Raw genomic sequence first — 27,599 nt, 5'->3', positions numbered from 1 at the left:
CAGTTTAATAGCCCTGTCACACACCCAGTTTTAATGCCCATCGACTAGTTTAGTTTACCGTAAAAACCGGAATATAGGTCGAATTTTTTTTCAAAAAACCATGGTGAAAAGTCGACCCCCGTCTTATATACCGGTCATTGGCGGAAAAAATACGGAAGTCTTGCAACAATGGGTGGCTGAAGTCAGCAGCCTCCATCACCATCGCCATCAGCAGCCATCAGCAGCCAAAGCGGAAGCTAACGGCAATTTACCGTCGCCTTCAAGAAAAACACGATTAAGTACGAGGAAGCTCACGGGAACCTGGCGGCACAGCGCGAATTTGGAGTATCCGAAAAGAGCATTCAATACTGGCGGAGGCAGAAGCTGCGTATTACAACTTGCAGCAACCAGAAGAAAACATTTCGTGGGCAGACCGTAGTGTATCGAGAATAGGAAGGAAACGTTGCGCTGCGAGCAAGATCGCTGCCTGTGACTGCCGAATGCATCCGCGTGAAAGCGGCAGAGATCGCGCGTGCCTCTAGACTCACGAGGGCGCAATTCAAAGGCTCGCCATCCTGGTTGCGGCGATTCATGAAGAGGAGGGCTTTGCTCTACGGCGCCGTACTTGCCTGTGCCAGAAACGAACACGCGGGCCAATTGGTGCGCGATATTGTTAAAAAATTTGCCAGGTGTACATACAAGCAGCATTTAAATGAAATTAAATACTGTCACCATTGTGCAACCTCTCGTGTCGCATTTGTTTCAAAGTAAGGATGTCTTTCGGTACTTTTCCCATTGAAAAAGATCTTTTTCATTTTTAGAATTGGTTAGTTAGGGGGTCGACCTATATTCCGGTCCGACTTATAGTCCGGTTTTTACGGTAGTTTATCGCATTTAACGTCCCAAAGCAACTCAGGCTACGAGGGTCACAGTATATAGAGGAGGATTTCGGATAATTTCAACCACCTGGGGTTCTTCAACGTGCACTGACATCACACAGTATACAGGCCTACAGCATTTTGCCTCCATCGAAATGCGACCGCCACAGCTGGGATCGAACCAACGTATTTGGGTTCAGCAGCAGAGTACCATAACCACTGAACCACTGCGGTGGCACTTAAAAAAAAAATGCCTGTGAAATAAAATGAAAGCTCCTGAAATTTTTAAGTTTTATATTGTTCAGTGTTAACTTCTGAGCGACACTGTGCATTTAGGAAAGCTATCATTTTCATGCTACAGTGCCTGGATTTGCTTTCAAGATGAGTCCTCGACCTAAATTTTGTGAAGAATAAGACCATGTACTTAATGTTCTCAATTCTTAGAGTTTATTACAAAAAAATCTGAATATTTAAATAGCAGTAATTGCAAAAAACATGAATAGGTGCTTCCAAGTGGCTCAAAAAAATAAGCACTAATTAAACAGAAATCTCTTCTCCTTAGCCTGTACAATTGGCTTTCCTGGGGCCATCTTTTACTAGCATTTTTAAAATGAAAGTTTTACTAAACTGACACACTCGGTAGCTCATTATGATGCGCATCACTTTTTTTCAGAGGCAAGGTAAAATATCGAAATTTTAGTTATGCTCTGAACAAGGGTTTTCAAACTTTTCTGCTCCAAGGAACCCCACAGCCTTCAACATGTGCCAAGAAACACCCCAACCACCTCCCACCATCGGTCGTCACAAGGATCACAACTGGTCAATGTTGCTTGAGAATAGACATGTGCTTTTTTATTGCTGTTTCAGTCACTCCCACCCACCATCGGTCGTCACAAGCGTCACAATTGGTCAGTGTTGCTTGTGAATTGACCATATGTGCTTTTTTATTGCTGTTTCATTCACTTTTGTCAGTACAGTGTTTACTCTTGTAATTTGTGCACTTTTTGCTTTAAATTAGGGCTTCCAAGAAGGTTGTGCGCAAATTCGTCGAAAATTTTCTGAGCACGTCATGAAATACTCTACAAAGGTCATAACGTACAATATATACTGTATATTGCCGCCTATACGTAGCCTTCCAATCTCGCACCCCTCGCTGGCCAACAAAAAGAATTCCAAATATACGGTGTATACCCCCCCTCGTCCCACCGCACATTACGTAGTTCCCTTCGGGATGGCATGACGGCGCGTGCGCAGCTCAAAGCAATATGCGAGCAACGATACAACTGCAAAGCCAGCAGTGGGAGCCAAAGAAGATAACAGGTGATAAAACGATATGCTCACGTGCAGTCTGGCCGACTAAGCCAAACAGCAAACAGTTCAGTAGTTTCGTATTCCGGCACGCACGCAACTGTTCGTCCAGGAGAGTGACTGCCAGCACGAGCGAGCTGGGTAAATGGTGCACAATTCGTGCCCTCGCCACTCGTACCTTCCGCAACCACACACGGCAGCGCGGCCACACCGTTCTTCCCAAGCCTGCTTTGCACGCAACCGCGTACACGGTGGTGAGCTGGTGCAGCGGAGAGCGCAAAATAGGCAAGTAAATATGGTATTTATTGTTTTTTTTAGCTTTCAGTAATTAGTTTTTTATTCAATGCCCATCTTTTATTCATGCTCAGACCTTCAACCCCATGACAAAAAGGGAGAAAAACTACAGTGATGTTCCCCTGCATTCACATATTCGTCTGGCTCGACTGTGCACAGAATCACGCGACGCCTCGTCCGGCTTTCATTGGCTATCTGCCGCTCACCGCTCCCGCATCTGCGCAGCATCTGGTATCCTCAAGCTGCCGTAGCCATGCCCCTACTCCCACAAATGAGCCAGAAATCCTCCTTTATGAAGTGCTTTCCCTTAAAGATTTTGCCTCTCTTTTTGTGCCTAGCCAGCCCAATCTGTGCATTATTTAAAACTGTAATCATCAGCATTGCAGCATACATGTTGTCATGCCCCTTCCACTCCCAAGTGAACGGACCGGACCGCAAACACGAAGTGGGGAAGCACCTTGCCTAGCTGCCATATGCCTGTCGGTGCCTTTCATGAAAAACCCTGTAACCACCATTAGCCAGGAACAGGTTTGCAACATACATAAAAATGTTTTGCTTTGTTACAAGCTGATCAGACTGCAAGGCAGTAGTTGGTTGCATTAAGCAAAAACAGATGCGAAGACTGCATTGATGGTGGAGGATGCACAGATTAAGCAGCTGTCACCGAATGCTAGCTGCAGTGTGAGGACAGCAATGTGCAGGACAGCTGGAAGGTTCTGGAAGTATTGTTAAGTTTCAGAGTGCATGTGAAAGTGCAAGCACATTGAAAAAAATACTATCCTCTCACAGCTCACCAATTTTGCCTGCTCTTGCGTCCAAGTGTGATCATTATCTCAGAGGGCCTTACGCAGATTGAATTCAACACACCGAATTCAACACACCCCCTTACCCCCACGAAGCTACACCTGCTCCACCTGCACTTCTCTGTATGCAAACCTCAAGCCTCCACCGCTCTCCCATCGCCACCAGATACCACCATTTCTCCCACTCTGCTCCTCCATCCTGGCATGTCTTGCTTGTGTCACCCCAGCAAGACAACCAACTAGCTTTTAGCTTTAGTGGCTCAAGCTATGGGCGTCCTGGGTGCTTAATGTGCGACCGAAATAAACTGGCTCCTCCTCCAGTAGCTCAGAGTCATCAGTGAATTGGCCTGCAAAGGAGTAAGCGTACTAGAAATTCAGCAAACCACAGCTCCTAGAAGAGGGCTGATGCGGGCCGGTTGGTACATACTGACGAAGAGGATGTAACAGCGATTAAGATAGGACAAAGGAACGAGACGCACACTCGTTCCCTTTGTACCGGCTTAAGCACCGTTACATCCTCTTCGTCAGTATGTACCAACCAGCCCGCATCAACCCTCTTCTGGAATTAATTTCTTTGACATCGAGCACTATTCCTCCTTTTTTCGCCTGCGCTCCTCCGTTACTTGTATTCAGCGCAAGTGTGTGTGTCTTGTTCCCTTTATCCCATCTTAAGCACTGTTACATTCTCTATCACTGCTCCTAAATGTAATACAGCAGCCATTTACCTTAACACACCTTTTCCTTGGTACACTGACACATATTAGGTTATGTCATCCTGCTCTCTTTTGCACTCCTGAAAACAAACTGCAAAAGGTAGACATGCTGCACCTTTGTTCAAAGAGTTAACAATGTAGTTTAAAATGACTTGCCTTTTAAAGGCTTCCACTTCTCGTTCCAATTCATCCAAGTCTCCATTTTCCAAATCTATGTCCTTGGGCAGGAACACTTCATCTGTAAAATTACTGGACATAAATCACTTCATTCCATCGTGAATTTTGAAGCACTATGAAGAACAGCATATATCCATGGTAAAACAGCGCGGAAAAAACACAAGGATGGAACAAACACGACGACACAGCGCTCATGTCGTCGTGTTTGTTCCATCCTTGTGTTTTCTCCGCGCTGTTTTACCATGGATAACAGTCCCCAACTTGCTCAGCTTTCCGTACTTCTAAACAGCATATAAGCTGCTGTTTGCATTACTGTAGCCTGAATATGAAATGTTAGAGCACAAGCTGGTGCACATGCAAGCATATTCAAAGACTACAGCCTAACGGGACTATACACTCAACTCCCAAGAATTTCATTTCATCAGTGCAGCCTGAAAGTTGTTGAACCCCTAACAATTACCTTCTCCATTTGTTGTTTGTGGAAAGCTGCCCCCCCCCCCCCCCCCCCCCCTTCCACCACCATTTTTTTAAAGTGGAATAAGCACCAACTGAACGACTATGTATTTTGTGCCACAGTGGTTGAATTTGAGATGTCATGCCTTTACACTCCACAATTTGGCTGGCTATGCGTGGTAACGCCATTTCTTTTCCACCATTTTCAAAGCTTAGATACAATGCTTAGAATTTGATTACAATCCTATGCTACTCTAAAGAATTGCACGAAATTACGGAAAACACCTTAGTTTACGACACAAAGTTATTTTTTAAAAAATGACGCCTATCCAATTGCCTTTCTTGTAAAATTGTCACCCCTTGTAGCATACAAAGTCATTGGAAGTGTAGCATGTATGAAGGAGAGATGCCCCAATACTTGACCTTTGCGTCAATTTTATCTTGATAAAGCCTTTCTGTGCTTCACATATTTAATAACCAAAGGTAATTTATCAATTGTGACAGTCTTCGCATCAGTGTTTATAGTACCTTTAATTTGCAGAGTAATACAATAGTAGAGAAAGCTGATGAGAGAAAAACTCTGGATTAATGCACGTCTCCAACAAAACTGCACTAATTAATAAATAAATTAATAAATAAATAAATAAATAAATAAATGCTTTGGAAGAAGCACACATGCTCGATGAAACAGCAAGCCGTTCACGTGCCTTTCAGAAGTCGGCTAATGTCATGCTAATGCTAAAGCCCCATATAGCCTGTATATATATATTTTAAACAAATACACTAACCTGGAGAAGTGACATCAGCTGATGAATTCTTTTTTTTCCTGGACTTCTTGTTTTTGGAAGCAGTCTGTGGCAGGACAAAAAGCAGTGTAGCATTTGGAAAAGGTTCTTTAGGGCTCTGAAATACTGTCCACTTAAAAAAAAAAAAAATGGGGGCAATGCTAAATTCTCGAAGTAGTAGCAGAGAAAGCCCACTGAAAGGATCAATGCCAATGCCAATACAGGCAAATCCACCATATGCCTCAATACTATGTTCTGAAAGGAATGTTACGTGAACAGAAAGGAATTCCTCAATCCAGGAAGAATTCATCTTCAACAATGAAATTTGAGAAAGCCACATAGCTATTCCTTGTAGACATATGGGCTTTGCTCAGGTGGAAGACAATTACAACCATTACCTTTGAAACTTACTCCATGGGGCTAAAGTGTGGCACTTTGTGTCACATGCTATAGAGCTTGGGCATGCATAGCATGTGGTGTAATGAAGCCATCATTGCTTACTGCACAATGCTTTCCTTCTGGGAAAGCAGTTTTGTTCTTGCAAGCTGCATGTCAAGAGCTAGCTGGTTTACTGCCTATGGCAGGATTTTCATCAAACACTACATTATTTCCTGAAGAACAACTATTTGTGCAACTTATGAACTGTAATGAATGCCTTAGCTAAAGCTTTCTCTCACACATTTAATGCCAACACTGCACTAAATGGGCCACGAGAACGTTCAGAACAGCAACAATGCTGCATATACCAATCCATGAACACATGTCCCCAGTACAAAAGCAACAAAGACTTAAAGTGAGGCTTCTGAGCTATGGAGAAAAGGTAAAGGGCCAGCTTCACATCCTTTGCACCGATCTGAATACAGTGTGACTTATACCTACATGGACAAGATATAGTAAGGAACCCAGCAGTTACCGAAACCAATTAGAATAGAGGAACGTTACTCTTCTTTTGGTAATTTACGGGCTTAATCAAAGGGGTATTAATATTGCAAATATTTTGTCATTGAGAGAAAGCCGAAGAAAAAGCAACCACATGCCACTGGTGGGATCCGATGCCACAACTACCGAATGTTAGACTAGCTGTTACAACTTCATGGCAAGAGAGAGTTCATGGTCTGCAAAGTAGCTTGCCCTATAATAGGGAGAGGTAGGAGCTTTCTGCATACAAAGGAGCAAATTGTAACTTTTCTTATTGCCTATGTAGAGCTCCACACCATTGGAAACAATGGCACACTTATTTTGATCTTTTTTTATTTGAATCGGATTGTGCCTCTTCTGGACCCCAAAATGGTCTGCGAGAGACCTGACACACACACCACCTCGTAACTGCAGAAGCAAAGCAAAGAGCATTGCAAGCAGTCTATATAAGCTGTTGATTCGCTTTCATCCAGTTGATATTTCATCCAGGCGATATTTCACTACCATTGCTCTATCACCCAGTGTACACACTGATATCAGATCATGAAGCAAAAAGGGAGACATTTTATAGTGTGACCTGCTCCATATAGAGTGTAGTAAAAAGCTGCAAGCCTTAAGGAACTATTCATTTGCATGTTAACTTTGTAACCAAGCCATGTTGGGCACTCTAGAAATGAGAGAAAATGTAAAGCTGACCTATGCGTAAAAATGAATTATTCTTAGAGGGCAACTTGAATCAGTAATTGCCAATTAAAAATGGCGGACTGTTCAAGCACCTGAAACCGAGCGAGCGAAGAATGGAAGATGCTCTTTGGAGAGCACTTCTAAAGAACAGGGTATGTTGCAGTCAATGCTTCTGATTACACCATGAACATCAAACCAACCAGCCTTTGACACGCAATCCGCAGAAGCAAAGCTACTTGGTTACCCAAATTTTGCAGTGAACAAAGGTTGTTTTGCAGCAGTGCATGCTTTAGCATACCTAGACATTGTGGTACCTAAGTGCTGTAGCCCACTTTGCCTCACTGCACTCATGTTGGCTGCGGTGGCAGTGCATGGAGCCCGACTGCACTCTTATGCTCTCACCCAAAAAGTAGACAGAACTGTACATTTAGTACTACTTTCATGGACAAGCCAGATAGAGAGTGAAAGAAAATACTGCGTATGTCAACCAAATAACGAAGACTTCTGCCCCAACAGTTCCACAAGCCCCTACTACTTTCTGTGCATGCCTATATAAGCAGCTACAACATTTTATGCATTATTGCATTTGAAAAAATGCATTGGCATAAATTTGGTGCCCTGACTCAGCAAACAACAAAAAGTTCTTAAGCATTACATACTCATCTAAGTATCCCTATTGAACCAAAACATGCAAAAGCTCAGCATGAGGTGGTCATTACACACTTGTTCTGAGCACTAATACCAAAATTATCACAAAAAAATTTTGCATACACATGTACAGTCTTTGTCAAAAATATACAGCCCTAGAGGTTTCTTTCTGTGCCCTGCAGCATGCCTCGTTTTGCATCCTCAGTGACACTAATCTCACAAAGGTGGGGACAAATTGCGTCGTCGACCCCCCAAAACCTAGGACTGCCAAATGTGCTTGAGAGCCCCGTTATATGGCTTGGAAGCAAACCCCTTGGGCTGTATATTTTTGACAAAGACTGCACATTACAGCAACATTCAAGACAATCTGTTACATGTAAGAGCACAAAAGAGGTGCATATATAATGTGCACACCACAGTCAAAAGTTTCAGGAAGGCAATATTAGCAAAAAATTTCATTTCACTGCCATCTTTCACTGCATCCGGGATCTTTCAATGCATATCCAATGTATGCAGTCTGGTTGTTACTCTGCAAATTACTGTGTACCAATGAATTTCAAGCAGTAGACTTTGGATGCAAAGAAACTGAATTTCTCCGAGGGTTGCCCCCCATAAACCTTTGATGACAGATGCAAATAGAAGAGGACAGAAATGAAGCATTCAAGTGATAATTTAATTGTGTACTAGTGACATTTAGCTGGGCAGACGAGAAATATAAACTGTGGCATAGACACACGTGCCTCCAGCTCCCAGTGACCCTGCAAGTGTACAGCTTTCTTTCCTTTTGGCAATGTGAGTGATGCGATACTTTTTCAAATGGCGACATCAATGGCTTTGTGCAGTTTGATGGCACTTTTTGCGACAGTGCTTGGTACCATTTTTGTGAGCCAATTTGTGAGTACACATGATTAGGAGGTGCAACCAAGGTTGGCCAGTGATTGCTTTTTCCTTCAGTATGTGCTAGTTGCTTGGTAAGCCACTAGCTGCAGGGTTGAGTTGGTTAAGTGACCCTGCCTTTATCTCTGATTGTGCAGTACAACTGTAAGGTGCAAATGGAAGAAAAGAGTGAAATGAGAAGTAAATTGCAGGTTATCGCAAATGGTCTTTGAACTTATGCCCAACAATCTTCTTTGCCAGCCTCTCTGAACACATTTTTGAATTTTCGTACATCAAAGCTGCTCACGTCTGTGCATGAAGTAACCCTATGCATGACTGGAGTTTTTTTTTTTTTTTCAGCTCAAGCAGCTGCACTTTTAAAACCATTAGCAGAGCCCCCTGAAAGACAGGCTTGGCTGAAGTCGTAAAATATAAATCCGAGTACCAATAGAAAATTTCACGCAGCTAGCAAAAAGAAAAAAAAAAAGACTAGGAAAGATTTTCAGCAAAAAAAAGAGAACAAGTTCAAAGACATGTTGAAACAGCCCCTGGCCTACTAATCACCTCAAAGCTTTTTCATTCTGCATACACTTCAAACTGTTGCATAGCATGACAAAAAGAAGCAACAACATGAAGCAAAAGCCAGCACTGCAGTTGTACGACAAACATTTTAAACACACTAAATGAAAAGTGAATACGAAATCATGGTCTGCATGACTCGTGAAGAAAGGGAAGATGGTGAAGTTAAACGCAACAAATATCTGCTTAGCATGCCAAGATTGCACTAACAGCACATGAAACGGTGCCAAGTACCCTCATAAAAAGCAACCCCAGTGCTCACAAAGCTATAGCCATTCGATAAAGTACCACATAAATCAGGTAAGTGAAATCAAGGCATGCAGTACAAATACCACAGCAATAAGGTAAGTGAAATCAAGGCATGCAGTACAGCGCATTGCATTTCTTTCCAGACCAGCTAGTAAGCACAGCCATGCTGTTCGGCCACTCCTTTCATGCTCTGTTTACTTCTGTCCACGCCTCCAGATGTCCAACCTTGGTCAAAAGTTTGGAGTTCAAGGGCTTTGCTTCTGGGCCACATTGAAAGGCTCACTATGCATCGCCAACAGTCCAAATCCCTTGCAGGTGAGAGGAACCACTGTCCTCGCCCCTCCGAAAATCAGGAGTTCCACTGCTGCTATGAGAGCCTCACAACAGGGCTTGAAAGCAGACTCCTTGCGCTCATTCCTTTTGACAAAAGCTATACATATTCAAATGCTGAGTCTGCTTGCAAACACTGTAAAGTCCTTTGAAAAGCAACGCTGTTTGTATCTTTTATGCAAATGCCAGAGCATTTTAAATGACTGACCTGCGTGCCATTGAGGTGGTGTGTAATGCATAGCTGTTTTTTGGCCTCTGAAAGCTGATCTCTAGCCCTGCTCTGCCGATGGTTACAACTTGATGAAGCTTCAGGCATGCTTGCTTGTCGGTCCTGGCAGACTGTCTTTAGAACATTGTTTGAGGACAACGTAGTTGATGTCACTGATAGCTCCACATCTCCTATTGTCATTTTTGACACAGTCTCTTCGTCCAGCATACTCCCAGTTTCTGTCATGACACACAGATTATGTAAGTTGTTCTGTCCATGACTTAATGCAAGACAGAACAGTACAGTATTTCAAAAGACCAATGCAAATAGACGTCACATGAAGACGCAAAAAAGGAAGGCTAAAAAGTTGCAATAAGAAAATTTTCAGACAGACTAAGGCAAACAATCAAGCAAATATTTATATATATTCACTCTTACAAACACAATTTAATATAAAAAGTTCTCTACGTTTTACTCACTTTGTATAAGGTTCACAGAATTTGAATGAAACCTGGAGGCACTTATTTTGCACACCATGAAAGCATATTTATAAAAAGGTGCCTCAAGGGTCAAACATTGTAATGGGATAATTAAAACCCACCCAAAAGAGCCATACAGCTACAAGACCTTTCTTAAATAGATGTATGACTGTTTTTGAGTGAATGCTAATTGCTCCTTGCATTTTTGAGAGAAGAAACAGTACAATAGGTAAGTTCTTCGGTAAACTTACCTGAAGGTAAAGTTGGTCTACCAATGATGAACACATTACCCGAGATTGCAGTTGCTGGCACTCTGCTGTTGGACAGTGTGCTTATCATTGTGCTAGAAGTCACCCTGTTGCACAAGGATACTTCCGGAGGGGGACACTCCTCATTCAGCTCGTGAATGCTGGCAATGCAGCTACTGCCATTTGTGCTTGCGCCATTACTTTTAGGGCACTTACTCAACCGGACACCATTTTCTTTACGAGCTTCTTTGCGGTTCACCACTGCCTTTGGTGACGATGGTACCTGAAAAATATTTTGGAATGATTTGCCAATCACCCACACGATGGAATGCTGCGTTCTTAAATAAAAGCAAGACTGCAAATCAGCAGAACATGAGACCAGGGAGCAGCAGTACAAGATAAATTTGCTTTTTTTCTGACAGAAATACAACTGTACCCAGAAGTAAAGCACAATTGCCAAATGCTAGTCCTACAAACTGAAACCGTATTTCTACTTGACTGACTCTCTCTTACTGTGAGTCTTGAACACTGAATACTGAAGAGAACAAGGAAACTAGAGTCCAAAGTGAAAGGTATGCAGATTACTCTGTACAAGAAATGCACCCTGGAAAAACACTACAGATCAGCATATCTAAGCAGTCTGAATGCAGCTTTCCTGAGGATATGAAACAATAAATTACAGCGACCCTGAAGCACTATATAACCATGACCAGTAAATTCTCGCAATCATTAAGCCCCATGTTTACTAACACCTGAGCCAAATATACGTCGCTTTATGTACAATGGAACACGTACACTCTTGGATTTGAAATCTGCTTTCCATTTCCAATGCCTTTTTCAGATCCAGACCTCTTTTTCACCTTGCTTATGGCATCATTTCCACTGACATCACATCACAGCAGAGAGATACCAGTTCATGCCCCCTTAGCTAGCTGGATTTGTTCAGCGCACGACAGTGCCATAAATGGCAGATGACAATATGGGTAGAGCAGCAGCAAAAGCTGGATAATCGCATGTCTAAGCTGGCAATAACTGGATTACATCACTGAGCAGAGCAGCACAAGCACTGTGCAATGCTGGTAACAATGCGTACTCCTCACCACAGTAAGAATGAAGAGGTGCAATCAAAAGACAAGGAAATACTCAGGGGAAATATTGGATTCCCGACAATTCTAATGATGCAAATCATGTAAAAAATTTCACTAATGGCTGGCTCTTCGTAATGTATATACTTTCCAATGTGTTGATGCATTTTATGGGCCACAGCAAAGGGCTCTCGATTATCTTCAATTTCTTGATGTTCTTAATGTGTGTTTAACATCCGTACCGAGGTTTCAGCAGAACCCCACTATAGTAAACTTTGTTACAGTAAAAACTCTGATATAGTAGAGTGAAGCTACGGTCCCAATACACCTTCCATAGAGGACTGTACATTTTTTTTTTTTGATTATAGTAAAGATTTTTTTCAAACAAACGGCTATAGTAAAAAGCGTCTGGCCGTGGCACCGTGATGACATCGCGGCACAGGCCAAGTCTAGGATCATGAGGCAAATACTGAATACAATAAAATGGCACTCTTCAAGGTGGCTTCACCACCAAGCTCGAGAGCTGCGAGAAGACAGCTTTTTGAAGACTCTGAGGCCGTGAGGCAAAGCATGCGGCACGCACGGAAAAAACAAAGCTGACTATGAATGTAGAAAGGAGGTGGCACGATTGCTGAGAAAGGAAGGCCAGTAAAAGTGCAGTGAATAGTAGAAAAGGAAAGTAAAGGCTGTGTGTTCATAGCACGGCAGTGCAAATCATGGGGAAGCAGCACCAAGAAGCTGAGGCATAGCGGCACTGCATTGGAGGTTTTGCAGCGCTTGACTGTGTCGCGCACGTTTCTTAGCTACTGACTCTTAAATGGTGCTGAGGCCACAGAAGACGACGCAGTGATCATGCAAAGCTTCGGTTTTCACATGGAATCACTCAGTTTATTTTCGTAGCCACATTGTGTTCGTGTAAATGAGGTACTTCCACAAAATGTAAACGAAGTCGAAAACGTGATAACTTAAAATAAATAATTATCACATAAGAGCAGGCTGTAAGATATTTCTGAGTGTTTCTTTTAAAAACAAACACTTCGTGCTTAGTGGCAGCCGGAGAGCATAGTCGGAACCATGCCATCACCAATTGATATAGTAAAGATTTTTACTGGTCCAAGCTAATTTACTATAGAGGGGTTCTACTGCATTTTGCATTTTGTCTCTATCAAAATGCGGCTGGAGTCGAAGCTGTGACCTTGAGCTCAATACCAGTGTGCTGGACATTTAGCCACTGTGGCAGCTAGCAGAAAAATATGGCAATAGCACAAGGCTTGCACTAGCCCACTTGGTTTTCATTTCTATACTTACAGGCCAGTGGCAAGTGTCACAATTATTAAACAACAGGAAACCATAATGCTGTGCCACTTTTTGCACAAGCTCTACGGAAATCCAAAACGACTAAGCTGCATGACAATGTATGATAAGCAAACTCAGGGAGCTTGAAGAACATACTCAAGGACAAATGCTACTTTATTTCATAATTTTAAGCACTCCACCATTTTGTATAGGAGGACAACAATAAGCCTGGGCCTGTTTCTGCACTCACTATTTCAACATGAAGACTTGGCACTGAATTCTATCATCATAAACCAACTTGACTTGTGATACGATGCCATTCTCCACAAGAACCATGTGGCGACCTTTAGCTAAAGACCAGCAGAAGTAAACAATGAACAGGCAGGCTCCAGGCAGCTCGACAAGCTGCAACTAAGAGATGTACACATATAACAGTTCATTGACACTGATGGTGTGAAAGTGACATGACCAATGAAGTGCAGGGTGCAAAAAACCCGCTACTGCATTACGTGCAAGGAATCAATTCAAGATTTACTTTTTATCAGAATTAAGCACAAGAAATTTGTATAGTAAGTGCAAACAACTCCTTCACAGGTGTGTCTATAACACATGACTTGCAAGCTCACCTTCGATTCCTCAGCATCTTCTACTAGCCTTGATATAACCGGGGCACTGTGCACCTTTATTTCTATTGCTTTATTAACCTTGTCTAGGTCTTCTCTCTGAAATGAAAGCCCGAAAGGAGGCAAAACTCATTATGTATAATAGTTCTCAAGATCTAAAAAATGTGATTCCCCTTATAAATGCGAAGACTACAGTGAAACCTGGCACAAGAAAGCAGTGCAATGGTTATTTAATGTCAAAGAATGCATGGACATTGCCATAGAAATGGGAAATAATATGAGCCATAGCAAAAGACGATGCATCATTTGTTTTACAGCAACAGCTGTCTTTAGTAGGACATTTTACACCAAAGTATGCGCCACTTCATATGGTTTATTATGTTTAGTACGAGATTGCACTGAAAGTTTTTGACCTTGCGCTTTGACAGCTTGCACTGTTCTACTTGATTAACAACTTCACGCAATGTACTGTGTATAGAGTCACTAAAGGGTGTGCATGCATCTTTTTTTTACTTGTATCGTGTAAGCACATTAGGTAAAAATGCTACTTTATTCCTAGTTTGTTAGTTTTTTGCTCATTAATTCTTAGCATGGTAACCTAGCAGTTAGTGAGTGAGGAAGTGTTGGGGGGGGGGGGTATCTTTTGCAGCAGCAGCAGCAGCCATCATCGCTTTGGCAGATAAGGTTGCTGTGACACATTTCCTTCTACAGAGACAGCTGTTTCTAGGACGTTTCAGCATTGCAGCATGCGTCACCCCATTTAGCTTAGCCTGCTTAGCATGAGATGCTGCTGCAAGTAAGCTTAAAAATGATAGTACCGCCGCATTTTCCATCCCCTCAATCCGAGATGGTGCTGCATCCGCTTAATGTGAGAGAATGCTTTACACAATGCTTAGCTGCGAGGTGGCACTGTTAAACTATTATGCGGCCAGTTGTCGTTGCACGGTGATATAAAAATGATTGGCGATTGGTAAGCAGGCTCAGCTCTCACTGAGTTCTGTGACCTAACTAAGCAAGGGTAAGCACTGGTGTATTTTCATTTTAAGTACAACACACAGACAAACAAATGTGGATTAATCATGTCCCTTGCTTTGGCTAGCACTGCCATGTTCACCGTCATGAACCAGGCAGGCTGGAGACAGCTAGAGATACCTAACTGTGCATAATGAGATTAGAGATGCAGCGTATAAAACACACATCAGGCCCATTTTAGAATATGCTCGTCCTGTGTAAGATCTCGTCTATAATATTCATGTGCACATGCTTGAATGTATCCAATCTGCTGCCGTGTGACTTTTCCTTGAACTCTAAGATCACTTTCTTAGCACAAGCAGTATGAAAAAAGAACTAGGCTGGGTTCCAATGAGAGAACACCACAGAGCTCTTCTACTCAATCTGTCATGATCGAAAAGGAGTTTCATCCTCATCACATTCGCACCCACCGCATTATGTATCTTCACCAATCAATCATAGTTGCAAAGTGCAACCGTACAGCTCAAGGACAAATATCTTCCAGCATTCTTTTTTTTGTACAAACCAATCAAGGAATGGAATTCACTGCCAAGTGATGTGATGATACGAAGCACTGCGGATTTGTTTTTAAAGCCTTGTATGCCTCACAATAATGCCATATCGGCGCTGTGGATTTTCACTGAATAAAGAAGAAAACTGAACAGTTACTTACACCGCATCCTTACTTCATCCTTAGCAGAATTTATACTGAGGTAAATTATTCCAGCAAGATGGCCCAGACTTACCAAAGGTGAGCTCCTACAAACACAAACAGAATGAACTCTGCATTCTAACATACCCTTTTGGTTTTACGTTTGTGTCGTTTGGTCACTGTCCCTTTGACTCCTGGCGAGGAAGTTGTACTAGTAACATTGGCATCCATTGTGACATGTGCAGATTCTTTTCGACTGCCACCACTGTCGGTACCATTGATGTAGCTGAGCAACTCTTCCACTTCTCGGTCATCTTCATGCCGCTCTTGATGATGATGCTGTTGCGGCCGTTGTTTGGCCATGTGAATTGCCTCGGCCTGGAAGAAGTAGAGTGAATGTTTGCATGCCCTTCTGCATTTTGACAAATTTACACAGAACAGGCCCCGAGTCACTACTTACTGCCAGACATACAAATGGTTCACTCACGAATGAACAGGATGATGACGGATTTTAATGGGAAAAGGGCAGCCTAGCTAAACAGCACCCCGGCACAAGGCGCTTTGGTCTATTCAAGGTAGGGTCAAGACTGAACATGCACTATTGCCCTCAATGTGAGTTGCAATGCATAAGATGTGGTAGAAGCTCAGTATTTGAAGCAGTGACAGCCCATCGAAATTTATACATTTAGCTGCTGATACAAAGGACAAAGTAAACAATGCTTCTGCAAGTTGTGTGCTGTGTGTGAAAATGCATTAATTTACTACAAAGCGGAAACCTCAGTTGATTTCACTCCAGATGTGTTGCAAGTCATATTGAGAGCAACAGTACATGTATCTAAATAAAATTAAAGTAGATGTTTTTGCACATGGAGAACAGGTATGGTTTAAAAAAAATGCTGGATGTTCCCACCGCCAGTGATAAGGCAGATGTTTTCCCCTACATTCCGCAATAGCAAATTTGAATAGTAGTGAGAATGCAGTCGTGCATGCGGTACGTAGGGTTTAACATTCCAAAGCTGCATTTCGAATATGGGAGAAGGCATAGTGGAGGCCATTGAATTTTTACCACCCGAGGTTGACAATACAGTTAGAGCCAAGCACAAAACAAAACAAGACGATGACCAACAAGGTTTTAGTGGAAGACATTCTACCTTTCCTACCAAATTAAAAGTTGGGCTGAATTTAAAAGGAACACTGAGGAGAAACTGAAGTCTGCCTGTATTGACAGATTACCTGGTTCCAATGACAAAAATGCTACTTTCACTGAAAACAGAATTTTTATAAGCTAGAAAAAGCCAAGAAATCAAATAAAGATGTCACCACCACAGGCCAATTTCGCAAGTAAACTGCAGTGCACTGATACAGGCGCGGATCCCAGAGGCTAGGCTACACCACCATTCACTTCAAAAAAGTGATCACGGAGTCCTTTTCAGTGTAGATATTACAAGTTTGAATTGAGTGGCAGGAAAACATTTAAATGCAATTTTCTTGGCAATAAATTTGCCTATTGGTCCCAGACAAACATCGACATACCCAGAAAAAGCCACAGGATAATTTTTAATAAGAAAAAAAATTAGATGAGTTGTCCTCAGTGTCCCTTGAATGGTTCAAATAAGTTCGAATGCATGGCTTTTAATTTTCAAGCTAAAGCATACTAGCGCTTTAAAATTTTGTAGTTTGTGTAAAATGATTTAGTGAAACCATAACCCCCAAATTGCACCATGGGCTTTTCTTCTATTGTGATTACAATGTTCTGTGTAAAGAATATAAAGCCCTAGCCTATTCATCATTTGTTCAGCCCAAATCTGCATGCAGAAGCACTAAAACCATAGAGCAGCATTTATTGGCTCAGTATATTCGTACCATGCAAGCGTTCCAAAAGTAACACATAACACTCAACTTGTAAACTTAGCAAACCATCGCACAACTTCTAGGCTGTCTTTTCCACAAGTTTTAACATCATTCAATTGACAATTTTTTTTCCACCACCTACCGCATGTCAAGCTGCACAGGCTACAAAAAGGCCATCTATGACCCCCAACCTCCAGACGTCATCTTCTGTTCAACCTCCAATGGGTCATGCTTCATTCTGGCCCATGAACAAAGTTTCTCAACTCCTCAACACCGCCTCCCATAGAAGTGCGAGTATTTGAGAACTCCATGCAATAAAGGTAGTGAGGCGGTTAACCTTGATATAAAGAACTCGCTACACTATCTGTTGTCTAATGCTGAGATACTTGAAATCTGGCAAAACCATGCAAATGTTTCACAACAATAAAACAAGAACCAACATGAGAGAGATGTCTGTGATCGCAACGAGTGACTGCAGTTGACACAACTGCTGTGCTCCAGCACTGTCGGCGCATCTACGTGGAAAACACAGCAGCCTTCGCTGCTTTTGCTTTTGTAACTCACACCACATGGCACTACACAACAATTCATGCTCAAAAGCAGCGAAAAATAACAGAACATAGCAAAAATGACATGAAATGAGCAGTGCATGACCATCGCCACAGCTCGCAGTTGTTCATGTGATTCCGACGCCAACAGCTGTCACAAGTCGGGAGTGGGGACGGCAGAGAGCGCCAGCGACACAAGGCGGAAGTGGTGGCAGGCAGACCGAGACCGGGAATATGTGAGAAGAGGCAGGTGCATGGCTCTTTCATATCAGTTGATAATGTGTTACTCATGCAGGGCATATTGTGCATAAATAGCGCGTGATTAATTACCCAAGTTACAAAACATGGGCCACAGAAACTCATATTTCCAGCGCCTGTAGTCCGTGAACTGCTGAAGCTTCCCAGATACCATTTCAGCAAAAAGACAAAGCATCATAGCTGCCTTAAGTATTAATGCGGCAGAACAGCCTAGCAATACTATTATGCATTTGCGGTATGAACAGCAGACCCAGTGAGAATGTTTTGCAGTTTTGATTCGTAGTGCTGCTTCGAATGACCATGACCTGGAATGTAACACGGACAGTTGAGAGAGTTGGCACATCATTTTAAAACTTTCGAAAGCGCTGCTACGGGGGACACCAAGAGAAAGAAAACGAAGGACAAGCGCTTGTCCTTCGTTTTCTTTCTTTTGGCGTCCCCCGTAGCAGCGCTTTCGAAAGTTTTAAAATAAGACCTGGAATGTAGGTTCACGGCAATGCGATGTGCAACGATTCCGCTATAGTCAGTAGTAACACGTCACTCTCAGTAGACAGATGAGAAATTAAGCTAGCTAAGCGAAAAGACATGTCGTAAACTACCTCCCGAAAAACTGCACTCCAGCAAGCACAGCTCTAAGGCTCGCCCGCTTGTCAAACGGTTGTCCACTGCCATAGATTTGTGCAGTTCAATTTCTTTGCCTGTCGCAAAACTTAAGCCGTGCACAAGAGAGGCCTTGATACCAGTGAATTCAACGCATGGCAGCAGTCCTGTATGTCGCACACTATGCCGGCGCCTCTGCAGTCATACGTGTAAATGTTCTCACAAAGTACTAGAACCTTTACAGAGTCATACTTGACAGCGCAAAAAAACGAGGACAAAAGCTTTTTTTGCGCTGTCAAGTATGAATCCACACCAACTAGCCCAACTTTCTGTTCTTTACAGAGTGTGCAAAGTTTTCTACCTTGTGCAGTTCATGGCGTATTCACTCAGTCACGTTTGTACACATGAAAGAGAAATTATCTATGCCCAGACACGAAAGACACAGTTCACAGATCATCATCATCAGCAGCCCGACTGCGCCCACTGCAGAGCAAAACCCTCTCATTTTTTTCCAATTAACCCTGCACTGTGCCAGCTGCAACCACCCTACACCCACAAACGTCTTAACCCCTTCGACATTGTTATTGCGCTACTCAAGGTTTACACAGACAAGAACGACACATACAGACAGGGCGCAAACTATCAACTGATTTTATTGCGTGGGAAATTCGTTTTATCTGAACTGTTAAGATGAAAAGACACAAAAAAAAGTAGCTTCATGGAGATGAGTTGTCTAATCTTCTTCTGCTGACAGGCATGCATAGAGGATGTTCAGATAAAACGAATTTCCCACGCAATAAAATCAGTTGACAGTTTGAGCCCTGTCTGTATGTGTCGTCCTTGTCTGTGTAAACCTTGAGTAGCGCAATAACAATGTCGAAGATTACGAACCAACTAGGCCCATTTGAAGCTCTTCTTAACCCCACCCGCCCAAAGAACGTTCTGCCGGCCCCTGCTACGCTTGCCTTCTCTTGGAATCAAATCAGTTACCCTTAACGGCCATCAGTAATCTTGCCTTCGAATTACATGCCCTGGCCAAGCCCATTTCTTTCTTTTGAGATGCATTCGATTTAGCAGTTGTTCACTGCACCGCCTGCAGCGGTGCGCTGCACCAATCCCCTCGATTCACAGCGCCCTTGCACCGCCACCCGCGATTGATTCAGGTGCAGCCGTGGTGCCACTGTGCTGCGAGGAACTATGGCGCCAAGGAGGCGTAAAAAAGTTGTGCACCTGCAGACAGCTTTCAGCAGACTACGCTAACGTGCTCGTAAATATTGATGGTGAATAGATGATCTGCGAAATGTGCAGTGCCATGTTTTGGTGCTCCGAGAACTAGGTCCGCCAAGTTGGTTCGGTAGAGAAAACGAAACTGCTGCCCAGCGTTAGGTTAAAACGGCTGCACTCCGTTTGAAATGTGAAATGCCGCTGCGCTGTTGCACTACGCCGTGCGCTCTGCGAGGACAGTACGATGCGTGTGAAAACCAGGTACGTTTCAGCTTCTCATTTTTTATTTTTTTTAACTTTATGCTAATGTTTTAATAACACGAAGTGCCACGCGAGTTATCATGTGTCAACATGTTGACCGGTGCACACCTTTCGCTTTCTGCACTGATTTTTCACAAAGCTTTGCAGGTGACTTGCGTTCAAACTAGGCTACGGATCAGAGTATTTGTTCTCTGATCAAAATAAGGAGTCGATTTTGTGCATTTACTAACTCTCTGATAGCGCATAGTCAGTCGGACGTGAACATATCGACGCATACTTCATCAACGCAAAAGAGAAAGCAAATTTTTTCAGCTGGCCTAGGCCTATGTTGTTCACGCATCTAGTCCAGTCAGGAAGAAGCGCGTTCAGTAATTAGCTGGATTGTGGCGGTAGGCACTAAATGCGCTCCATCTACGAACCTCGATCGCACATGCTGTGGTGAACTAAGTGCACTCAAAGAACCATACACCGATTACCGTTTAGTTTTCTAAGTGTTCAATTGGGTTTTCTCAAGTTCAATTGCTTTTAGAAGGGCTAGAAAGCTCTCTCGGCCATGGAGCTGTAGCAAGGTCCCAAGCAATGTTTGTCTTGCGATCACCCTCGCATATGTTATGCGCGTTAATGCGTCTGTGTGATGTGATACACACTATGTATAAAAACTGAGGTATGAATGTGCTTTTTTCCTTCAGGATATCCACTTATTATTAGTATGGACTGCTAACAACGCAATATTCACTACATGACACAGTTTCAACGAGGCATACGCCTCGTTGAATCAACGCTAGCGACGTCTTGAATCAACGCTGGCAACGGCGTTGGAACGGTGACGTCGAAAATCTCGGATATGCATTGCACATTGCAGTTAAGAGAACGGCAGTACGCAGCTGGCCGAGGTCCTTGTGTGATATTGTATCGCCGTGCACGTAGCTGCTAGCGTGAGCACGCATGATAGTTCACAGTGGCACAGAAGTTCATCAACACATTTGCACACTCAGCGCAAAATAACCGCTCGCTACCCTACAATGGATTAATTTGCCTCCACTTGAAAATAAAATAGCGATAATAATGTGCGATGCTCGAACCGGTACTTAGATGTGCGTATTAAAACGATGACGGCACAGAGTTCAACTTTCTAAACCACTTTCCTGTGCTGATTGTTGCCATCATTTGTGCCAAATTTCAAGCGAAGCTGAGAACGCGGTAGGAGCATGCTGGCGCTGAGTAAAAAAACCTACATTTGGTAAAAGGTGAGTAGAACAAGCAACACAGCAACTAAGGCATTGGCTTTTGAAATTCCACTTGTGAGATTCCCGACAGCAACACCGGTATCAGAAATTACGCATAGTAAACGACGCACCAGCTCGACGAGCTCGACCGAACCAAGATGGAAACCGGAAGCTGTGGGCATGGTGTTGCCAGACCGCCAAGCAGTTTCGCATATTGTCTATTGAGGGAGGTCTTCCCTATTGCTGATGGGCCCAGCATCATTTTGCAAGAAAATGGTGCATGAAATGTACACGACAGCAGGCAACTTTGTGTTTTGTGTTGTAGCCACCATATGCTGTGACAGGCCGCCCGTGTGGAAGCAAGTTCACACACAATTTTTTTCTTCCAAATAATGCAACAGCACTCTGAGTAGTTGGCAAGCTGTGGGCAGGGGAAATCCGAGTGTGTTTTGCCACAACTGGTGCTGGTACCTTTGCCTACTGCACTAAGCATTCAGCCAGATGCTGCCGATTCGCCGCTGCCTGGCCCTTCTGCTGCAACTACGGGGGAGTTGGAACTGAAGCCCTGTGGAGCTGCCAGAGGACTGTTTTTTTTTTAACATTACTTATGAAGAGCTAAATGAGCAAGGTGGGTTCTTGGCTAGGATTTGTGGGTGCCCTCCCTGAGGCGTCGGAAAATATGCAGAGGCCTTGAAGCGTGCCGAAAGTTCTTCGAATGTCTCTCTAGAGAGTCTGAAAAGATTCATGAATTCGAAATCTTGCAACCACGCTTTCATAGCACTTTGGAATTACACTGCGGTCTGTCCGAACCAAGCAAGTTGTGGCGAAAGATAGCACGGTGTTGGTTTCCTCATCTTCACTGTTTGAAGACTGAAGAATTCCATAAAAGGAACTATGCAAAGTCGTCGTCGTCCATAGCCAACCATGGCTGGCTCAAGTCTTGTTAGGCACAAAAACGACCACACACAAAAAATACACGCAAGGACAAAACACTTCCACGGCGAGCAGACAAGGCCTGTACCTGCATGCGCTGGCGCTGCTGACGCACTGCACCTGAACCATGGTGATCTGCCCCACGGAGCTGGTTCTGCATCGCGAGGGCACAAGCGGCACTTTTTCAGGATGGGTGCTGTGAACCGGCTCTGAATCGAACGCAGCTTTGATTTCGACTAGGATGTCATTAACCAGTGTTTGTTCCCTGACCCACTCGGCAGTGCCCTCTTCCTATCTCTTAACGTTACACCTATCATTTACCTTTCCATAGCTCATCGCGTTGTCCTTAAGTTTTTTCCTCAGCCTCCAGGTTTATGGCCCATAGATACACCATAGATACCAGTAAGATACACCTATTAAACAGGGTCTGTCCTGAATGTAATGAGACGAGTCGTGGCGTGGCGTGATTTTGGGGGAACTTTCAGCTTCACAATGTGACAGGCTCAGTTGGCTTCAAGTAAGCGAGGCGAGTGGACGTGTTTGAGCATGTGCCCCTGTTTGTCGTTGCATCAGTGCTACGTGGTGAAGCTTTACATTAAACTGAGTAAGTCACCTACCAAGACATTTGACATGACCAAGACAGCATGCGGGAATGATGCAACCAGATCGCAAGTGTTCCAATGGCACAAAGCATTCACAAACAGCCGTGAAGATGTTCACGACGAGCAATGGTCCAGGCGCCCGTTGATGAGGTTACAAACGGTAATGTTGATTGTGTTATCCTGAGCGTCTTCACGGCCATTTGTAAATGCTTTATGCCACTGAAACACTTGTGATCTGTACACTGCATCATTCCCAAATGCTGTCTTGATCATGTCGAATGTCTAGGTAGGTGACTTACTCAGTTTGACGTAAAGCTTCACTGCGTAGCGCTGTTCGAATGTTCACTCCATGGTTTCCTCTACACAGTGACGAAACTGGGCTACACGCTCAAACACTTCCACTCTCTTTGCCTGCTCAAAGCCAACTGAGCTCATCTCATTGTGGAGTCAAGATTCACCCTCCTTCCCCCAAAACCAGTTTCCCAACCTAGAGCATGCGTGCGCCATGTAGAGACTTGTCCCATTACTTTCAGGACAGATCCTGTATACTTTTCTCTTGAGAGATATTGATAAACTGCCATTTATGATCCCAGAAAACCTGCCAAATGCACTTCACCCTATTCTTATTCTAGTAATTAATGCAAAAACATTACTTGTCCTATTACAAAAAAAAAGCAGGTGTTGCACGTGTGTGCACTTGCAGATGGTACAGAAAATCCTAGCGATGGCAAGAAAAATAGGCTGACGTCATCAAGCGGCTGTATGACGCACACAGCAAGTCAAGCACTACCACTTCAAACAGTCCTATACATGTCGTTGTCTATATATATTCGCAACTGGCCGACCTCCATGTGGCACCAGTTTTCCAGTCCTATACATGTCGTTCGTCTATATACATATATGCGCAACTGGCCGACCTCCATGTGGCACCAGTTTTCACAACATTCATACCAAAATTGTGACACAACTGTTTGTCGTACAGCATTCCAGGTGGTGTTACACGATTTCTCGTCGCATGCAGCTTATATGTCAGGTTGGAAGCTAGCTTCCGTCAGGAATTCGAACAGATGACATATGCATGCCTTACCTAAGTAAATCTGCGGAAAAATTTCAACAATGCACCCAGGGACAGCGATCCTTTCGCATTCCCACATGTCAACGGTTTAAGTGTCTCTGCAGAAATATTTTGACTCTCGTGATAAAGATCTGCGATCACTGCCTGACCTAAGTAGACGTATTCCCTTACCACTTCTAGCAACTTGCAACCAACTGAGAACTGCTGTTCTCTTCCCAGACTGTTGAACATTAGTTTAGTTTTATGGATGTTAACTTTTAAACACCCATCGTTCTTCTCTGCCTGTCTAAGTCACTGATTATGCTTTGCCATTCATCTCCTGAGTGATGGTTTATGGGTCTTAACGTCCCAAAGCGACTTCGGCTATAATGGTTGCCATAGTGGAGGGCTCCGGAAAATTACGACCACCTGAGGTTCTTTAACATGCACTGACATCATACAGTACATGGGCCTCTAGCATTTCACCTCCATCGAAATACGACCACCGCAGCCTGGATTGAACCCAAGTCTTTTGGGTCAGCAGCCAAGCAACATAACCACTCAGCCAACACGCCACCATTTCCTTAGTGACTTAGCAAGGCGATGTTATCACCGAATCGCAGATTACCAAGGAATTCTCCATTAACTCTTATACCCAACTGTTCCCAATTCAGGCTCCTGTATGCCTCCTGTAAACAGGCAGTGAACAGCATTGCAGATTGATTCTCCCTGCTTGAGACCTTTCATTACAGTGCGACCCACTTAAAACAATACCAGATATAACAACATATCGCTTATAATGATCAAATTCATTCCTGTTTTCTTGAAGCTTCTGGCCACCATGTTTACATCAATCATCCCCCATGCCTCTGATACCCAGTTGCACAGCAGCTCCATGGACGGTCTTTTGATCTTGCCGCCCGGCGTCAGAGCATGTTCACCTTCGGCCATCCATTCTGCGTACAGCCTCCGGACGTTATCTTTAAATGGCTTGTTCAAAGATACGTCAAGGGGCTGTAGCATTGATGTGAGGCCGCCGGGTATAACAGCCAGGTCCGTGCGCAGTTCCTTGAACTTCGCCCGAACCGACCTTTGAAGATGGCCCCGAAAGCTATCAAGCACGAGGATCGACGGAAAAAGAAGCGCTCCCGGTCGCCGCCCCCACACAGTTTTCACCCAGTCCACCATAAGGTCCGCGGCCATCCATCCCTTTTCTTGGACGCGCACGTGTATACCAGGGGGGAGCTTTCCTTTCGGGAGGGTCTTCCACTTGAAAATGACGTACGGTGGGAGCTTCCGCCCGTCCGCCGTCACGCCTAGCATGACCATGCACCTCTGTTTTTCGGCACCTGTAGTCCTGACGTGCACAGTCCGAGCGCCTGTCCGACTGTCCTGCTGCTGGGCATATCGAAATTCAGCGGAGTTTGGTCCGCGTTCCCTATCTGGGAGAGCAAGAAGTTTTTCTCCTGCCGGATCCTCATAACGAATCGATGGAAGTCCACTATTTTCTCTTCATAGGCTGCGGGCAGGCGCTGGCAAAGCGTCGTTCGCCTCCTGAGCGAGAGTCCATTGCGCCGCATAAATCGTGTGGCCCACCCGTTACTAGCGCGGAAGTCTTGCACCGGGATGCCCTCCTTTCTTGCGATTACGAGCGCCTGGTTCCGTATCAAATCAATCGACACAGCACACCCATCCGCTCGTCGAGCCTTGATATATTCCAGTAAAGAGGATTCGACGGCAGGAAATTTCCCAGTCTTCGGTCCACGGAAGGCCCGGCGCGCCTTACCAGTCTTGAGTTCGTCGTGCTGCCGTCTCCAATACCGAGCAAAACTCGTTGACGCCGAAGTGTCTGCTGGCGGCGCGGTTGCCATGTTCCAACGCATACTCAATAGCTTTTAGCTTAAAAGCAGCTGTGTAGCTTGCGTAGCGTCCCATGGCGAAGCGGCACAAAGAGCACGGTGCAACACGCAAACAAGGCAAACGAGGCCTACGAGACACCGGAGAGCTGGAGACACCTTCGCAAAATGGCGTAGCGGTGGTGAGTGGATGAGCGGTAGCGGCGGTGGCAGCGGATGACAGCACAGTACCGCCGCCTAGTAGCATGTGCGCCCAACCATGGCAGTTAGTTGTGGCCGCAGTCAATAGATGGCGATCGCTACGACAAGCAGACGGCTCGCGGCAGTAATTTTGGGGGTGCGATGATTATGCGGGGAAAAAAAAATTTTCCAATTTTTGATAGCCAATGTGGGGGGTGCGAGTATTATGCGAGTAAATACGGTAATTCATGCCAAGCGAAAGGTAAAAAGACTGCAAAAGCAACTGAAGTCAAATCCACAAGCAAAAAACCAGGTTACTACAGCCATCCAAACAATGAAATCAAAAATCAAAGTAGCCAGAACTAACTACTTCGCAAAAACATTTCCTAATTTTCTGAAAAGCTGGAAATTCTGGGGCTATATAAATCCTAAAGAGAGTAGAACGAAAAACTCGAGTGAAGAAAATCATGTTACTGCCATTTTGCTAAACAACTAGGTATTTTCGATTGGTATTTACTGAAGATAATGGTAGTGCCCCATGCATGAACCACAGTGACCACAGGCACCTAGAATTTTTGATGGTGATTGGGTCAGGAGTACTCAATCTACCCTTGCTTTAGACACAAAGAAAGGACTGGGCCCAGACAACTTGCACTTGTGCAAAATCTTTAGCAAATCATTGCCATCATGCACTCTTTCGAACGAGAGTAAATTGCAAAAGTCACAACGATACACAAATCCGGGAACAAAGACGATGTCACAAACTACAGGCCTATCTCACTCACTTCTACCACTCGCAAACTCCTAGAACACATGATGATAAAACATAAAACGGCAGATCTCGAACAGGAATGCATTTTATTCCCTTTAAAGCACGGATATCAAAGAGGATTGCCTACAATCATGCAGGTAATAGAACCAGTACATTATTTATTCTCCAGTATATATAATCAAAAACAAATAGACCTATTACTACAAGTCTTTTCGAAAGTCTTCGACCACATATCCCAATAGAGCTGAAGTCTATGTTAGGCATTAGCCCAATAGTTACTTTGATTAAAGACTATTTAAATAACAGATCACAATACGTCCCACTTCACCAGGAGACAGTGTCTGTAACATCTGGAGTGCCACAAGGTTGCGTATTAGCCCGTCTTATTCCTTATCTTTACTAATGACTTGCCATTCAATATTTGCTCTAACATCAGGCTTTTTGCTGATGACTGCATAACCTATAAATCACCCAAAAACAATATAGCTCTGAACAACAACCTTGATGTAGTAAATAAATGGTGTAATGACTGGCAAATGAACCTAAATGTAAAAAAAATCCGCTGCATTATTAATAATCAGGAAAAAACAAAAATCAGCCTTTCAGTATACTATTAACAAAACTACCCTCAATGAAGTTATGAAACGAATACCTCAATGTGATCACAACCCATGACCTTAGATGGAACTCTCATATACAAAATCATATCACATCCACAGCTTTAAAAAGTCTCTTCTTCAGAAGGCTCCTCGAACTAGCATATAGAGATGAAGCTATTGGCCTATAATGCCCTCATAAGATCAATTCTGGAATGCTCTAATATTGTCTGGTTTAACTACATGCAAGCAAGATAGAACAAGTACAAAGGAAGGCAATCAGATTCATTCTTAATAAATACAGTATGACTCATTAACTGACCTACTCAACAGAGTTGGTATGCTAACCCTGCAGGAGAGAG

General features: G+C 43.7%; 1 protein-coding gene across 5 annotated transcripts in view; it reads right to left on the bottom strand.

Annotated features, from left to right (window-relative positions):
* Positions 1-27,599, bottom strand: part of LOC144113703 (uncharacterized) — a 103,335-nt gene that overhangs the window by 22,040 nt on the left and 53,696 nt on the right. For 3 of the 5 annotated variants that reach the window (XM_077646969.1, XM_077646966.1, XM_077646968.1), the window contains 7 exons: positions 22,266-22,331; positions 15,424-15,654; positions 13,617-13,712; positions 10,613-10,892; positions 9,883-10,121; positions 5,394-5,457; positions 4,132-4,213 (listed from right to left, as the gene is read on the bottom strand). In XM_077646969.1, the coding sequence (XP_077503095.1) occupies positions 4,132-4,213; positions 5,394-5,457; positions 9,883-10,121; positions 10,613-10,892; positions 13,617-13,712; positions 15,424-15,654; positions 22,266-22,331 (1,058 nt within the window). The remainder of the gene's footprint in view (positions 1-4,131; positions 4,214-5,393; positions 5,458-9,882; positions 10,122-10,612; positions 10,893-13,616; positions 13,713-15,423; positions 15,655-22,265; positions 22,332-27,599) is intronic. The other 2 variants (XM_077646967.1, XM_077646970.1) reach the window with 1 other exon arrangement.

Source organism: Amblyomma americanum, chromosome 1 (assembly GCF_052857255.1).
Source record: "Amblyomma americanum isolate KBUSLIRL-KWMA chromosome 1, ASM5285725v1, whole genome shotgun sequence".
NCBI classification, from domain to species: domain Eukaryota; kingdom Metazoa; phylum Arthropoda; class Arachnida; order Ixodida; family Ixodidae; genus Amblyomma; species Amblyomma americanum.
The sequence above is the reverse complement of the archived record's forward strand: the minus strand, read 5'-3'. Positions and strand labels throughout refer to the sequence as shown.